The sequence below is a fragment of the Anopheles stephensi genome, chromosome 2 (genome assembly GCF_013141755.1).
Source record: "Anopheles stephensi strain Indian chromosome 2, UCI_ANSTEP_V1.0, whole genome shotgun sequence".
Lineage (NCBI taxonomy): Eukaryota > Metazoa > Arthropoda > Insecta > Diptera > Culicidae > Anopheles > Anopheles stephensi.
Genome location: NC_050202.1, coordinates 77,339,199 through 77,354,077, shown reverse-complemented (window position 1 = coordinate 77,354,077; position 14,879 = coordinate 77,339,199). Strand labels below are relative to the sequence as shown.

Here is a 14,879-nt window from a genome sequence, read left to right as displayed (position 1 = left end):
AAGATAGGGTGAGAGAGAGAAAAAAGGCCAGGCTAAAAAGTTATCCTCAACTGAATTTGAAATTTAAATTCTTACCGTTATTTACTGCTCGGCATGTACCGCCCAGCTTTGTAAGTGGTGTGCGTGCTCCGGCGGTGCTATTAAATTGGCGACCCGGTGGGCCTCGTGCTGGAAAAAAAGCGCACACTACACATTCGCTGTCCCGGTGCTTCTACAGCCGCCAAGTATGCAAAGGACTGTCGGCAGCTAAACGGCTAGCACACAGCGTACCGTGCTGCTGCTGCTGCTGCTCTATTATGAGCTAGATGAGCGCTTTGTCACCGCTGTGCCGATTAAAAATTTAATTAAACTCATAAATTAAACATTGCCCAGAGATGGGATAGGATACACACATTAATTATTTATGCAACAAACTTTTGCGGAGATGAAAAGAACGACCCACCGTATGAGGAACGTACGATCGATCGTCCCGTTGCAGTTTGCCGTGTGGCATTCGGGTAGGGAGAGTGACCGAAATGCATCGAAATGTGGTGTGAAGTAGCTTCATTGCTGCTTTTTTCATCATTTGTTTAGCAAACTCTGATAATTTTTAATTTAGTAAAACCTTATCCGAATTTATACCGTTCAATGCTTCTCTCTTTGCTTGTAGATTACAACTGTTATACAACTGTTATAAATATAAGAACTTTGCACAATAATTTTGTTTAAAAATGAAGTTTAATAGCACTAATGCAGTCGCTTTGTCTGAAACTTCATTTGTTTGACTCAAAACCAAATAGCACAGCAAAACAACTAACCCCATCAACTACACCTACGGCCCCGGTGCCCGATTGTGTCCGCCATTAACAGCTTCACTCAACTGTAGCAAAATAACGGCCAGCGATGGACAATGAAAACTTTCAATTACTTTTCCCAGTGCACTTTTCGATGCTTTCTCTGGCGTAAATTTATCAAATGATTCGTTCACTGGCCGTACAACCCGGCGCACACTAATTATACTACGGCCATTAACAATGGTCAAAGTGACAACTAGCCACGAGCTGTCAAACCGAAACAGTAATAGAACGTTTCGCGGTTTTCCACCCCGGTTTTTTTTTGCGTTCGGAGAGCCATTTTTCATTTCTCTTTGCCATTTCTTTAGCCCACGCGACAATGAAGGTGTTTCCAAAATGGATGTTTATTTGCTCTGATTGGGTCCGTCCCGAGTCCGATTCTCGCCTGGCTCCGCGTGCAGCCCTTTCTCACCCCTTCGACGGCGACGGTTGTAACGATGAAACAAATGAACACCTTTCGGCTGGCACTAGGGACGAAACCGGTACGATACTCACCCCGGAGACCTCCTCCCCGCCACCTTGCCCCCGACCCACCCACACCTCACTAAGCCAATTCTGAAGGCCAATGCTGACGTCAACTTACCGCCACCTTACCGACCGGAAGTACCGGAAGCGACCCTCACCTTTTGCACCGCTCACGGCTCAGAACCGAGCGTTACACAATAGAGTTCGTTCTATGCGCTGTAACAAAAGCGGGTGCTCTTTGGCGTATTGCGATTTTGGGGGTTTTGTGTTGTCCTCACTCTCGCTCGTCTCTACCAGCACGTCACTTCCGGCCGACCTACCTTTGTGTATGTGATTTTGTTTTCCTTCCCTTTTTTTTCCTCGCTGTACCGGCCAACGAACGTCTTGAACGTGTAATTAATCACATCGGTTACCTTTTCATACAGGGTTGGCAATTCGGGTGCGAAACGTTAGCTCCCTGCCGCTCCTTTCCCCGTTCTCGTTTGCACCTATCCGTACGGCCACTATGAAAAGGGAAGGACAGCAAAAAAGAAGCACGAGAAAACACTACACCAGCAAAGATTTTGTACCAGATTTCTCGAAACGATGGACTCCCAGATCTCCGGTTTGCTTTCGCTGGAAAACAAGGGCCAGTCCTAAAAATTGAATACTCACGTAAGCAGAAATTAATGAATTCCATTACTCTTTACTTCACGTGTTGGGGTTTTGTGTGTCCCCCTCGTTCTGCTGTGCCTTGCCACCTTCCATCAACTGCCATGACAAGTTAACGACTTCCGGTTTGGGGGTGCATTTTCTCCAGCTCGGATTCGTCGTAGTGGACACTTGCTTACACTCGATGCTGGTAAGGGTTCGCTTCCAGAAACGTTTAATCGAGCATGAATTGAGTGAGTCGTATCGTATCGATCGTTTGATGCTGGTTGATGATCATAATTTAATTTACTCCACTTCAGTGTTTATTGATATAAAGTAGGATTTATAAGAAAAGCGTAAGCACCGGTTTACAGAAACAACTATAAATAGAGGTTCTCTTCGGCCCCGGACATGGAGTACGGGTTGACTCTCTGGACAGCATTATTCAGCTGTCAATAAGTTAAGTTTAAGTTTAAAATATGCCTGATATAAAGAATATCCTTCAACGAAAATGATCCCCACTGAGCAAGTTTCATAACGCAATCGAGTAAGGTAACAACATTGGATTTAGTTTTCTAAACATGAACAGCTTGAATAGGGTAAGTAACAAATACTTAATAAAAAAAGAGTTGAAAACGAATTGAAAAACATTCAAACATAGAGAAAGCAAATAAAAAAAAAAGTCCAAACTACAGTACAACGAAGATAAGCGAGAAAACTTTTCCAGTATGATCTACCGCGATGAATAAAAAACAGAACAAAAAACAAAAAAGAATAAACCAAAGAAGAGTCCCTGTCCGCGGTGGACAACGCTGGTGTGGGTGTGAAGTGTGCAGCAAGAGATAAGAGTTTTGCAGCTGTCACCTGTCAACGACAACCGGGCGGACAACTGAAACGATACTTATCGTGCGCCAGGAAGTATGCAATTACCCGCAACGAGTCACCGGAGATAACCTTCGAAGAAAATTGTCACCTCTTTCCGCACGCATTTGCCACTCTCTCTCTCTCCCTCTCTGCAGTTCTTTTTCACATTCTTTTTCCCTTCCCTCAACCGATTATGCTAGTACCATGCTAATGTTCGTGTTTAGTGTTTGGGAAAATAAGGAAGAAATGGAAAGCGAAAACCCCGCACAGAAGCACAGCAAGCGAATCGCAATTGTGAGCAAACATTTGACCCCCGCACCGATTGAACGGTTGGAAATGTCTTTGAACGGAACTGGCCAGAAGCGATGGAAGAAATGGTGGAAGGATATAGTTCGCCGATTAGAATACAAACGCTGATAGCTTTGTTCTCTTCCTTCCCCAAGGGGAGGAAGCTCCGAGCAATGGCCACCCGGATTGCATCTCAATTGAAAAGTTTTCGATAACATTTTTGAAAAGAAACACAAACACGAACCCGACGCTGCTCAGTTCCTATTCTCAAGGTTTCGAGTTGCATTCACCGTTCTTCAGCTTAGTTAGCTGGTTTAGAGCGGGAGAGTTCAAATGGCACTGCGAATGATATTAATTTTAACCCGTTTCTCCCGTTTCACCCGCAGCACCTGCCTTCTGTCTTAGTGTTAGACGAGTGAAGACCTTTTTTTTCATGCGCAAACCTTGCTTCGTTCATTCATTTTTAAAAGCAGTTCGGGTCGAACGAAACACGAGATAGAAACTCCGTCCGCTTCGATTGTGCCATCCCATCCCACCTCATGCCATCATTTCTCCGGTGGACCGGTTCAAGGATCGACTGCGAACGAACTAGGCAGTTGTAGAGACGCGCACATTAATTACTGTTTGGGGATTTGGGCTTGAGCATCATGATGGTGAGCATCCACGCTGGCTGTGTGTACATACAGCACGAGCGTCTTTCTTGCCGCTTGTTGTGGCCCAACGAGCCGAACGATTAAAGTAAGTTCTTTCATCGCCAACCTTCATCCCGAGATCGTCCGGGGGTGGGGATTGTTTCCCCCCACCCTTCTCTTCGAGCAGCCATTTCCCCGTCCCGGAGCGCTCTCCATGACATTTTTTCCGTTTATCCTGATTTGTGTTAGGTTGATTTGGTTGTTTGCTTTGTTTTGGCCTGGTCGCGGGGCTCTGAATGGACGAATCTTTTGGGGGTGGGTGGGTTGTGGTGTGTGCCAACATCTTCCCCAGACACTGATTGGGCATCGAGATCGGTTCTTTTGTTGATGCTCTTCTAGTTGCTCTATTCTGCTTCTTCCGCTCCTTCTATCATCGTGCTATCCCCATCGGATTGGGAAAGCAGTCATTGGTGAAAACACATTTTTCAAAATAAGCTTCTGGGGAAGGCCACCCGCCATTGGCCGTGTGTCATCGGGCACGGGAAGGAAGCGTTCGCTCGGTAATTAGCAATACTCGAGTATCAATCAGGTTGTCTCGGTTCTCACACCACCACGAGATTCCTTTCGCTTTGTCCGACCTTACAAAGTGCGCCGGGATCGTTTTGGGACATCGTGTCGCTGGCCGGAAAAGAAAATGGGGCACAATAATCGCACTGACGTGTTTTGTTGATAATAACAGCAAACGCTCACAATGGCCGATGCCCCGTCGACCGATGGTGAAATTCTCAGCTATCAATCAATTAACAAAAGGCAATGATTTTTCCTTCTTTCGGTTGTTTCTTGGGTGGGAATGGGAATGAGTTAGATCGTGGGATAGAGGGAGAGAGACAGAGATTGAGGGTTTAGTTTTCCTTCTTCGTATTAAATTTGTGGGCCACTCTTACCATCGCTTAAAGAACATGTGACATTATTCGTAATTTTTATCTTGAGGAAATAAAAATTGTTTCCTTCTGATAGGAAAAATTTTGCTTTTAATTTTGAGAATGTTTTAGGTTTTTATCTAACAGTCTAATCAGTCCAATTTCCAAACACTGCACGTGGACTGGATCTTGGAAACAAAGAATGGTAGAATGGTTCCAATTTTTTCCAACCAAAACTTTTTACTCCCTTTCGCACAAAAGCGCATCCGCTTGACTTTCGAAGGACTTTTCCTTAGAAAATTTACAAAAGAAAGTCCCACAACCCGTACTCCCACCTCGCCTTTCCCAGAAGCCGCATTAAAATGCCGACAATCAGTGGTGGCGGAAAAACCGAAGCAATGGTTTCGCCCTCGTGGGATTCCTTATCGTAAAAGCAATCCATGGCGGATTAATGGTCAATAGGCAACGCCCAACAGTGAAGAGCCCAAATTGAGTAAATAAACGAATAAAACGTGTTCCCGGGAGGCACAAAAGCAAAAGCATAATATAAATCGTCACACTTCGTCGTTTGCTAGCCTCTACGGACGGTTCGGATTTAACACCAGCCACCGGCAGCGGACATGAAAAAAAACCCGGCATGTCTTAGGCACTCGACGGTTAGACGGTGGTGCTGTTGGTTGAGCATCGTTTTCTTCCCTCTCGGCACAGGGTTGAGCTGCTCACCCACACACTCAGCTCCCTTTTTGCGCGATTAGATGCCATTTTTGGATGAACATGACGAAGCGTAAGGCCTTTCACTTTTGCTTGGTGGATTTTCCTTCCCCCCGTTTGGTTTGCTCTGTGTTTTTGTTACTATATTTTTACACAGTCTCGCCGATAAGCAACCGCTCACCGGTCCTCTTGCCAACCTCTTCAAATGCAGGATAAATATGGCTCGCCAAAAAAAAGTTTTCCCAAACTGCGCTTTTTTCCTCGACGATGAAACTGTAAAACCCTGAAAGATGAACATTTTTGACAGTCTTTTGCACTTCGATCAACCGCGATCGAGGTGACCGGGGTGTCATAAAAAAGCAGCGATTCCGTTCAGGTTTTGTTCCTTTTTTTCTTCTTCTGCTTCGCCATTTTCTTTCACTAGCTCTTATTCGAACCCCTCGAACCTTGTGTCCGCTCATCCAGTGGATGTTAATAATTACTTTTTCATGTTTCATTCAACCTGTTTTTACCATTAAGGAATCTTAAGTAGGGTCAACGCGAAAGGGTTGTTCAGGGCACATTCCAGAATCGAACAGCAGAAAGGTTCGTGGGGATTGAACTGAATTTCAATCTAGAAATAGAGGGGGGGATGTTCGTTCGTTCGTCAGACGTTTTGAGTTTTTAATGACGTTGTTTTAATTCTCGTCCTTCGTTTGCCTTTCTCATTACAGGTTTTCTTAACTGCAACACCAACACCCTGCAATCGCTAGCCCAGCTACACGGTAAGTTTCATCTGTTTGATTTATTTTTGTATCAGTGGTGTTGCTAAAGTTTTGTTAAATTGTGATGCATTTATCGCAGTGTAATGTGATCAAGTTTATCACAGCTCGAACAGTAAAATAGCCTGTTGAAAGGGCATTATTTCGATTCACTCCCTTTCGATAAATTGTTTCCAATCAGCTTAACGTACACGCAGGATGCAAATTCAACTGCCAACTGCCATCGTACGATACCAATTCAAATTGCTGAACACACTCAACGCGGTTCGTATTTATCTGCGCCCTCTCCCACACACATACGATCGGTTTAACAACTCACAACATTAAATTGTTTATTAACCACGAACTGCCAAAGCAAAACGCTAATCGAGTGGAACTTTCTTTATGGTCAATAAATGTAAACACACGACTCGTGCTCGTCGTAAAAGTGAGGCTTCATAATTACGCCATCGTATGCAAACGAGCTTGATGACGTGAGGGAAATAATAGGACGGTGGTGAGCAAAAAAGTTAAGTACACACGCACGCACGTACGCTCTTTCCCACTGATACACACACACACACATGTCCGTCCAGTACTAATGCGTGACGTTCGTCTGAACTGTTAAGCTTTTGCAAACTGTTGACACCGAGGTCTTGCGACCGGTTTCGTTACTTATTCGCCCACACGCTGTCGCTGTCCATCAAGGGTGGAAATGGTATGCGTGGAAGCAACAAAAAAAAAAAAAACAGAAGACACGAAGCACCCACTTCACCGAGCAGGCGTACCGGCTCTTAACAGACCGTGTTAAAAGTATGCAAATTAGTCCATTAACACACCTTTGCCATGTGAGCTCTCGGAATCGAACTGCTGCACAACGGGGACCAGGCGTCTCCACCAACGTTCCACCGGCCTTCGATGGCGTCTCGACCGTGGGGACGAAATGTTTGAATACATGCTGTCGGAAGGCAAATCAGAACGATTTACCTTCTCACGCAAAGTGGGAATGGGTTCCTCCCCAACCATTCCCCCCGCCATTAGTGCTTCACTTCGTCGGTCGGTCGGGGTCGGTGAAGAAAATGTTCGATAAACTTAATTAAAAGTCATCCAACGTTTGTAACGGCATTACGGAATCTGCTGCAAGCCTTCCACATGCGGCCAACACCTTCCACAACAGACAGTCGCATAAAATGAGGATACTGCAAAATAAACACTTTTTGACGACTGCGGCTGTTTAGCTAACGATGTGCAGTGTCGAAATGCTTACCGAACCGTGAACCGAGAGATGGAAAAATTAAAAATCGCCCTCCTTCTCCTGCACCATAAACCCCCGTTCATCACCACCTTCTTTTGCCTCGTTTTTCTCTTTTTCTTCCTCATTCGTGCCCGATAAACGGGTTCGGGAAGGGGAAAAGTTTCTCCGGCAGCTTTAGCCCACCCAACCCCGGTTCCGTGGTAACATTTTCAATTCCACAAATTGCCCATCACATTCAGGCAAGTGAGTTTTTACATGACCAAGGTAGTAACGAGAAAAAACGTCATAGAACACCCTTTTCCCTCACGCTTTCGTTCGAAAACAAGAACACAAACTCATCGCTGTCGCTGCTACTTCAGGTCGATGTTAACGGAAATGAATATGTTTTCGGGGCGGGTTCGGGGTACTGGGAGTACCAAAAATAATGAAGGAAAAATGTTTCTAAACCAGACCAGGTATAGAGGGAAATTCCACGATCGTAGGGGGAGTGCCACAAGGAAACGCTCGAATGTCACCGAATGAAACGTTAAACGGCAAAGCGGATGCGGCGTGGCCACGGTAACCCAGCGGGGCGGGGCAACCATTTACATGTTCATAATTTTTATTGTTATTATTACTGTTATTGCACACCTGCCCTTTTCGGAAAGGGTGAGCTCGACAAGGGCCACTTCCACCCGGGAGTGGCCCGTGCCATCCCACCGCAGTCATCCGTCCGATCTGAGCTTTGGCTGGTTGTCAGTGTTTGTTGCGAAAGCAATAAAAGAAAAGTACGTTTAAATTATGATGCTCCACAAACACGTGTAGGAGGGGGGGGGGGGGAGAGGTGGCGTGAAACCCTTTGAACGCCCACCGGAAACATCACGAGTAACATCAGCAGCTCATCAGGACGAGTTGCTTTTTTGTGTCATCGGTTTAACTTTGGCCTTTCCAGGCTTTTGGACACACTTTCGGATCTCGGTGGGGATGATTTCTATTTTTTTCTACGGGTTGGTAGCACACAAAAAAAACTGGATAAAGAAAGTCCTGTACAGTTGGTACAGTTATTTATAACATTACACTTAAAAGTTTACCCGTGCCGAATATGAGTCCAGGTTTATCCAACGGAATGTCAGACTAGCACATTTTTGTTTAACAAAAACTCATTGTCTCTTAGCTTAGAATAAAAGGCCGTTCAGAATAGGAAAGGCACTGTAGTAGACTACGGTGCCGATCCTCACACGGCACTACCGGGGTTCAAATCTCATCTGGGCCGCTCCCCCATAGTGAATACTGGCTATCTAAATATGCGGTATCAATAAGTCTAGTAGACCAGAAACCTAAGAGATCTTCAGACCTAGAAGAAGAAGAGAAGAGGCCATAATATGCCTAGAAGAAGCATAAAGGTATAATTGTCTTGTTTTTTTTCCCATAATCCAATATCCTCAGAAATAAGAACTACTCAATCATACAACTTTAAATTTAATGAAAGAGAACTCTATTCACAATAGAATAAAGTAGTTCTCTTCTCCAATTTATTTACTAAATATTTTTTATTTGAACAGTTGTTTAAAAATTGAGTTAATAAGCAGTATAATGAAGTAAAAATGGGAAGGATTTTGAAGCATTAAAAGACAGACAATTAAACTATAAATTTACCTGATGCATCAGTTAGCTTTCACAATACACCTTGCTAGCATGCTGGTCATGCCTCGGGACACCTGAATCAGTAAGAAGCAGTACAGTTCTCAGAAGAAAAAGAGACAAACAAGTCGATTCCTTTGTCGTGATTCCACAAGACGTTAGGACACCAGATGCAATAAAATCACCCATTCAAAAGCTGTTATCTCTCGAACAGGTAGCCAATGGTGACACTTCGATAAAGGCGTAGTAGGCCCATGCCGTCTTCTTTTTTTGCCAACCGAATCACATCCCCATCACATCCCCGAACCAAAACTTCCGCCCACCCGGCCTGGCCCCGTGGGTGCAAAAACTCCCGAGCTCTTATAAAGAGCCATCCGGACCGTTTGTCGTTGTGGGTTGAGGGTAAAGGCTTACGTCATGCGTTTTATGCCCCCCCCCCCCCCAAACTCTGCCCGGGAAACGAACGAAGTCGTCGTTCACCAATTGTTATTGGTCGCACGTGTTCCGCATTTTACGCAAAAAGATGTAAATCTTGATCTTGTGTTCCACACTGCCGACACACGCACGCACGGTGAGAATGGGTGTGACATTGTGCTTGAAACGACGCATGGAAACTCCCCGTTGGTCCGACGTAATCAAATTTTGCTTTGACCACAAACGTTTCATTGTGTCAGACCAACCAACCAGGCCAACGGAAGAGCGACAACAAAAAAAAAACCCCCGAGAGCAAAACCGGCTTGCCCGTAGGTGTACAGGACATCGTAAAGTAGGCACGTAACAAGGGGTTGACACCAGGAAATGTTCGCTCTATTTCCTGCATTATTTCCCCATCCGACCAAAGTGTTTTGCGTGTGTGTGTGTGTGCGTTCGGTGATACGGAAAACTGTCCTCTATTGTGTGTGATTCGACGCATGGCGCTTTTCGCTCATACAAGTCCTAACACACTGTCATAGGGTGTAGTTTAAAGGTCGTCAATGACGACCGTTACTGGCTGGGAAGAAATATTAAGCCGAACGATTTTACAAGTAATTAAACTCAGGATGAGATAATCCACAGCACTGTTTATGAGTGTGCGAGTGCGTCTTGTTGAGCGTGCCATAAACATCACTGCCGGGATTCGCTCTACACTCCACCAGACTTGCTCTCGTAAGCGCTTAGAAAGGTATATCGACCTTTGATTGATCTGCTTCCGGCCATTTGCTGGCACCCGGTTTCGCTCCTTAAGACACATAACTGTCACACACGCACGCATATATACACGCTTCATGGTTCATTTCTAAAGCAGCACTTAGCAGGCAATATGTCCCACGGTAACCGAAGACCGTCCGACCGAGTTGGCCACAACACACTTTACAGCGCACTTCCGTCTGTCTGCCGTCTTCTTTATTGATCCGAAGAAACAGTGCACACACACACACAGGCAGGAGAAAAAGGAAGAAGCGAAAACGTGTCAGGGATTATAAAACTGGACCACCAATTGGTTTCCGGTTCGAATGAGAGGATGCTTCTACCGGTGTCATTCGTCGAGCTCGGTATCTTTGTAACAAGCGGGCAAACTGAGAAACCAAAGCACACAGAACCGACCAACAGAAAGCAGAAGAAAAAAAAAACCGTCGAAAACATTGACAGTATTTCCGATTTCTAAAGATTATGATGCTGTGTGCCTTCCGTGATTGGCTTCCCCCCGCGGGTTCGGAAGGATGAAGGGCGATGAAAAGTGGCGAACGTCGAAGCACAATTTGCTGCTCTATATTTCTTCGCACCAGATCGAAGAAAATCGATCCCGGACACCCCGAGCTTCTCCCCAAAGCCGTGTGGGGCCATCCGGTTTAAGTCCGATTTTACGTGAAATAAAGTACGAATCAGTGAGTAAATCTGTACGAAAGGGAACCTCGTTTGGCGAGGAGCGAGTGGGGCGAGGAGCACAGAAAGGGGCCAACATCAGGATATTTTATTGCATTTGCTGATTGTCGGGTTGAATCGTGTGGACGGCCAGTGTTCATAAGGTAAAAGTTATTGGTCACAATCAGTCGACCGTGCTTGGAAAATGACCGTTGTCTTTTTCAATGTTTTTTGCTGTTGTCGTTCCCATTTTTCGATTTGCAACGAACTGCTTATGTTTCAATCTCCTAATAATGTGTTTTGCTTTGTGCCGGAAATAGACAATGAAGGTGCCGCATCCCTTTCGCATCGATTTAAATTAGCATTTATATTGACAGCCAAGGGGACGGACATTTTGGGGATGAAACCCTTTTTTAAGGATATATTTTAGATAATTAGGATGTCTCCATATGTGTGTGTGTGCCTGATGAGGTATCTGAATGAGTGCAAATGATCGAGTGATTTATTATTTTCCGATTATTTATCATCAAACTATCCTGTTACACAGGATCCCGCACGCACACAACAAAAAAACCTTACTCTAATTGATGTTGACTTTGCGACATGTTCATCCGCCCCAAATTGCACAAATAAAGCTGCTGATGGATAATAAAGCCACTTGGCAGATTAAACGTGCCACACCCACCGGCCACCATTTGTCCACCGCCAGCCATAAACCGTTTTTGTTGCGCATAAATCTTGCCTTATCCTTCTCTAAACAGGGAACTTATGCGCGACGAGCTATCAAAATTACATCTCCCCTGAGATAAAGCAAACGATGGATAATCTACTCCACGCGACAAGAGACACACACACACGAACCAAATCACCACTAACAAAAAAAAAACGGGAATCAAACAAACCCTTACACTTGCTCCGATTTTGGTTCGTTTGCTGGCAGCGGACCAGAGCCGCTGTCAAAAGTGCGATGCTCGACACGCCACTGTCCAAGGGGAACTACTAATTTCCATCAGAGCGATTCTCCTAGTGGGACGCCACTGCTTTGGCTGGAATATAGCCGTGTCCAAAACTGACTGGCACTTTGGGCATACCCCCTTTTTGCCCAGCCCACACCAACCAGGATTGGGTCTGCATGTGCCAGTAAAATAAATGGTTCATGAATCACGATCGCTCACAGGCAGGGAGAATAAATCCATCACATTCGCTAACTGCCATTAATCATTCCTCATTTCGGGCCATGTGTCCGCACGGAGTTGGCCTAGGGCCACGCATCCTCCGCCAAACTAGGCCGCCAGAGGTTCTTCTCACCGACGTGTGCCGACGATACCGGGTAAGGCCTCCCAGCCACCCGGAAACGATGTCAAAAGTGACACATGTAAAACAGTGCTTTTTTTGTCTCTGTTACTCGCTGCCACCAGACAGATCTGTAAAGTCTAAAAGCGGCCAAGAAAAACTACACAATCGTCCCGGGATCCTGGCGTTAGCCCTGCCGGGTTTACCGACCAACCGGTCGCTCCACAACACAAATCATGCAAATCGTAAAACCGGACGATAAACAAGCAATCGTGGCAGGGATAGGGATCATCGGTAGCAAAAACAGCAACCAATTTCCAATTACTCTTTGCTGATAAACTTCAGCCATCCCTCCCAATCGCCCAGAGTTTCCCTCCCACCCCAAAAACCGACAATCGATGGTCTCGACGGTAGCTTTAAGGCATTGTTCATTATTTATTAGCCACCCGAGCAAACGAGTTCCCTTGCCACAGACCTCCCGAACCACCCGGCCCCCCCCGGGCAAGGGTTTTGAGGGGGGGGGGGGGGGTGGACGAAGGAAAATTTTAAAGGGCAGCCTCCATCTTTGAAAACTGTTTAAATATTCATGATCTAAAGTTATTCAATTACTTCCTGCGAGAAAAGAGTTCCCAAACAATGCCCAATGCTGTATGTATCTGTGCCACTGGTTGTGTGTGTGTGTGTGTGTGTGTGTGTGTGTGTGTGTGTGTTCGCCACTAGCAATTCCTTGCAAAACCGACGGGAGTGGCCAACGGTGGTGGCAATGAAATAAAAAGCGGAAGTGAACAAACCTGACCGGACAATAGAAAAACAAACCCTTCCATTTCCTTGTGCGCTTTTCCCGTTGTGCGCTACTTCGCTCCCTAATCTTGCCCTGCCAGGAAGGGAAGAAAAATCCCAGCCTGTATTCCCTCCGGGGGACATACCGCTCCCCCTGCCTGGCTCCCGGTCGTACGGTGCGGTATATTGTAGCAAAACTTGTTCCTAATTAATGCGATAATAAAATTGAATGGAATTAAATTCGTAAGCATTAGCTCCGTGCTCCCTTGACTCTTGCCAGCAAAACATTGGTCGGTCAGTGAAACTGGCCGGGATCGGGGTATGGGAAAGTTTCGCCCATTGTGTTCCGGGCGTTTTTTTTTTTTGCTTCAGAACCGTCCCGTTTTTTTCTCTGCTCGTTCCTTTTTTTTTTTTTGAAGATGCGCCAGGAGGATGTTTGTAAGAATAGTTTTTTTCTTGTTCTTGTTCCATTCCAAGAAGCAATATAAAGTGGTCAACAGAGTGACAGAAGTAAGGGCACACACGAAACGTAAAGTAAGAGACAAACTCTCTGCTCGAGGAACAACTTACAATCGCGTCCGGGTACTTCCCATTCGGTAGCCGGTTCATTCCGAATGGCAAACGGTACTATCAATGCTATTCAAATTAGTTTGAGTGTTCGTTTGAATATTTTTTCCACCCCTCCGCCAACTCTACTTCATCGCTTCGTGTCCGCTTCCTCCACGGTAATCTATCTGTTTTTTGACCTTTTAAAAATTCACTTCCTTTTTTTTTGAGCCACGCACACACAAAAACTTAGAAGCACGGCAGCACCGCAAAAGTAACACACCGAAGTAGCGAAAACCATCCCGAAACCTACTTTCCGCCAAACTCGATGACCACTTTGAAGTGGAAGGAAAACAAAACATAAAGCCCGGACAGGAAATTTCAGCGAACAAACGCTTGACTCTCGGGCACTCACACAGCCGGGTGGAGTGTTGGGCGGACGTTGCAAACCAAACAACAGCAACAGCAACAACAAAAAAAGCGATGCTTTAACCGGTAATCCTCGAGCGGTAATAACCATTAACGCGAATCTTCTCACCCGAGCCCTTAGAAAGCGAAGGAAAACCGGGAGCGCTTTATGAACTTGAAGCTGGAAAACAATTTTCCCTCCACTGGTGCTGGCTGCCCGTGATGCTTTCTGCCTGGAGGGCAGACAGCAAAGCCTCCCATTACTGATTCGCTCGCTTCCCCAGCGCGTCGCGCAAAGTGTGTTTGTTGCTGCTGGCAAGGAAATGAGTGGCCTCGCGGGCTCAACTGTCACGGGGCTGGAAGATGGTCGACAAAATCTGACAAAAACAAACATGTTTATTATCGTAACTTTGGCCACTTTTCTCGTTTTCCTGTGAAGTGAAAATTTCGAGCCTTGATGGTACGGCCGGTGGCCCTGCACGGGGGGGGAGGGGGTGAGTTGGGAGCCGGGATCGTTTTGTGCGAAAGTTTAAAGAGCAATCATCATCGCCATGCGCTAATGATTATTTAGCGCTGCAAATGAAGACGCATCGGTCGATGCGGTGGTTCTGGTTAACGTACAATCAAATTTGTCCTCCGCTTTCCTCCGCGGAAGCCACTGTCGAGCATACTTTTTGGCCCCCGTTTTGTTTTCCTTTAATGTTGAGTGCTTAATATTATTGTGAATTATGAGGCCTTCGGCAAAACGAGAATCTAAACAGTTCAGAGGTAAATTAATGAATAAGGAAACTGTTGTTGTTGATTCGCGTGCGATACTTGTTCATTCATTTAAGGCCTGCTAATAGCATACCAATTATTGTTACTAATAGGATAAATCAATTCTTCGCTATTTCTCGCGACATAATATTTGTTTGACATTTTAATCTAATTCAAATCCGTGTCCATCAGCTCGTTTACGACACATCATTAATGGTCCTCAGAAACCGAACTTTTCATTCAGCTTCACGTCTATTTTGACGTCATAAAAACACCCAACTTATTCTCGGAATTAG

At 45.5% G+C, this 14,879-nt stretch overlaps 1 protein-coding gene across 8 annotated transcripts in view; it reads left to right on the top strand.

Annotated features, from left to right (window-relative positions):
• Nucleotides 1-14,879, top strand: part of LOC118508440 (cytoplasmic polyadenylation element-binding protein 4-like) — a 193,326-nt gene that overhangs the window by 99,215 nt on the left and 79,232 nt on the right. For all 8 annotated transcript variants that reach the window (XM_036048226.1, XM_036048223.1, XM_036048224.1 and 5 more), the window contains one exon: nucleotides 6,057-6,107. In XM_036048226.1, coding sequence (XP_035904119.1) covers nucleotides 6,057-6,107 — 51 coding nt within the window. The remainder of the gene's footprint in view (nucleotides 1-6,056; nucleotides 6,108-14,879) is intronic.